At 28.1% G+C, this 2213-nt stretch overlaps 1 protein-coding gene across 1 annotated transcript in view; it reads right to left on the bottom strand.

Moving 5' to 3' along the window:
* Positions 1-362: 362 nt before the first annotated feature.
* Positions 363-2213, bottom strand: part of LOC115244791 (adenylate kinase 8) — a 3318-nt gene continuing 1467 nt past the window's right edge. The window contains exons 5-10 of the mRNA XM_029822733.1: positions 1956-2086; positions 1573-1750; positions 1274-1398; positions 1095-1204; positions 837-1014; positions 363-634 (exon numbers count right to left, since the gene is read on the bottom strand). Coding sequence (XP_029678593.1) covers positions 368-634; positions 837-1014; positions 1095-1204; positions 1274-1398; positions 1573-1750; positions 1956-2086 — 989 coding nt within the window. The 3' untranslated portion in view covers positions 363-367. The remainder of the gene's footprint in view (positions 635-836; positions 1015-1094; positions 1205-1273; positions 1399-1572; positions 1751-1955; positions 2087-2213) is intronic.

Here is a 2213-nt window from a genome sequence, read left to right as displayed (position 1 = left end):
AACAAAAACAATTTTTTTTTAAGATTTAATTTTGTTTAGATGAAATTCTCAGTGTGTGAAAAATGGAATATTTTTAATTTTTATTGATAAAGATATAGAAAGAGAAAAAAATTCTCAAAAATTAGCATAATTAAGAATTGAATGCTCTATATGTAAATGATAACAGATATATAGTTTGTTGTATAATATTCTCAAAATTTTATATTCGAATATTAAATATATGCATTATGATATTTTAAAAAAGAAAAAAGAAAGAGAGAAATAATAAAGTGATTAGAAAAATGCACGTAAAGGAAGATTGAAAATTTCTATTTATTTTTCATATTTGCCTTTTTTTCTACAAAGATGCTTTAAATACATGGGATTGTTAGATAAAAGAATATTTAGGCTCCGGTGCGCGTATGTCATCGAAGATTTTCGGGTCGGGTTCGTCATCGGGATCGAATTCTACGTCCATTGGATCGATTGTAGGTGGTGTTTTTGGAATTCTAGGTTTCGCAGATGGTGCTGGTCGCATCAGACAAGCTTCCAGATTTTCCCTCACGCATTTTTCCTCATCCGTCGCATCTATTACGGATACAGTTTCCCCCGCATATCGCATTATATCTTCTATATTCTCTTCGTACTCCCAAAGCTATATTTTCAGCAAATAACGATAAAGAAAATTTTAAATGTTTAAAACCTGAATTTATTAAAAATTAGTATAAAATTTTCCTCTTTTTAATACACACAATTCTTTAAAAATATATAAGATATACTTTTCCAACTTTCGTATTAATTCAAAATATTCGTATAAACTTTAAGTAAGAATGTTTTCAAAAGTTAATATGCATTACATCTTGTTCAACGACATCCTTGTAATCTTTGGGATAAGCATCTAATTTATAGTCTGGATCTACTCCTAAAGACTCGCATGATGCAAGATTATGTTCACTTCCAGTGGTGATATGGTTATATTGGCGATTTAAGAGTCTCTCTCTACATTTTTGTATATCCATTTTGAGAATGATTACTCTAGATATATTTTCGAAAATTATAATAATAATTATTACGAAATTTTTAGAATTGTTAATATTTAAGAAGAGGGAATATACCTATTGGGTGGCGTAGGTATCATATCCAAAAGTTTGAACTCCTCTATAGTTTTAGGGTAATCGGTTAAAATCCATCCTTTTTTAAGACATTCGGATCCAAGTACATATTGCTGGAAATAATAATAATAAATAATAAATGCAAAATTAATTCAATTTATTCTTATCAAACTATATTGTACCTCGACAATTTGTATTCTTGCTTCTGATTTTAATTTCTGTCCGCATCTGTGCTCGCATAATCGTAACATTTCACCTAAAGCCATTTCTTGCGAACATGCTCGCTCCAGAATATAATTAAAGTCAACTACAAAAATATATATATAATACACTATACATATACTTGAACTATTATTATTAAAATTAAATCCACACACACATTTAGTAGAATAATATTACTCTAAATTACTCTAATAAAATGTATAAATAATCTAGCATCTAGAGTAAATATTAGCTATATTAATATTAGCTATAATAATACCGTGAACGAGATTAAATCTCTCAGATATATGCTTTGCTAAAGAGCGATGACCTGATCCCCGAGGACCTATGAGAACGATGCGAAAGAGCGATGGTGCCCCATGATGTTTCTTAATCTTCGTTAATATTGCGCAATCTTTGCCTAGCTCTTGAATTGTCTTAACACCAGCTTCGATTTCCTAAAAAGAAAATTTTTTAACGATTTAATTGTCTTAACAATATTAATAGTATATAATTTTATAAAATATATATAAATTATTAATATTAAAAGATTTACGATGTTGCATTTAATCTAAAAGTGTTTCGATTTATATTTACAGATTGACTGTGCTTCAAAAATAAAAATGGATCTAAACGGACAAGAACAGAATAGCAGAGTCAATAATACTGATTATACAGTAAGTATATACTTTGAGTTTTATCCTCTACGTTTGATGGTACGATTTGTATTACATGTGTGGGTATTACACCGACACGTTGCATCGCACGTGCTTCCTCCTTGCTTCTTGGTATATCTGTAAGTGAATTACTTATTTACACAAAAGAAAAATAAAAGAGAGATTTAATTACACTTTTTTAATAGTGTATATAATATAATATTTTTAATTATATTATAATATTTTATATTATATTATATATTTT

Source organism: Formica exsecta, unplaced genomic scaffold, assembly GCF_003651465.1.
Source record: "Formica exsecta isolate Colony F162 unplaced genomic scaffold, ASM365146v1 scaffold87, whole genome shotgun sequence".
Classification (NCBI taxonomy): Eukaryota; Metazoa; Arthropoda; class Insecta; order Hymenoptera; family Formicidae; genus Formica; species Formica exsecta.
This window is presented reverse-complemented; position numbering and strand designations above follow the sequence as displayed.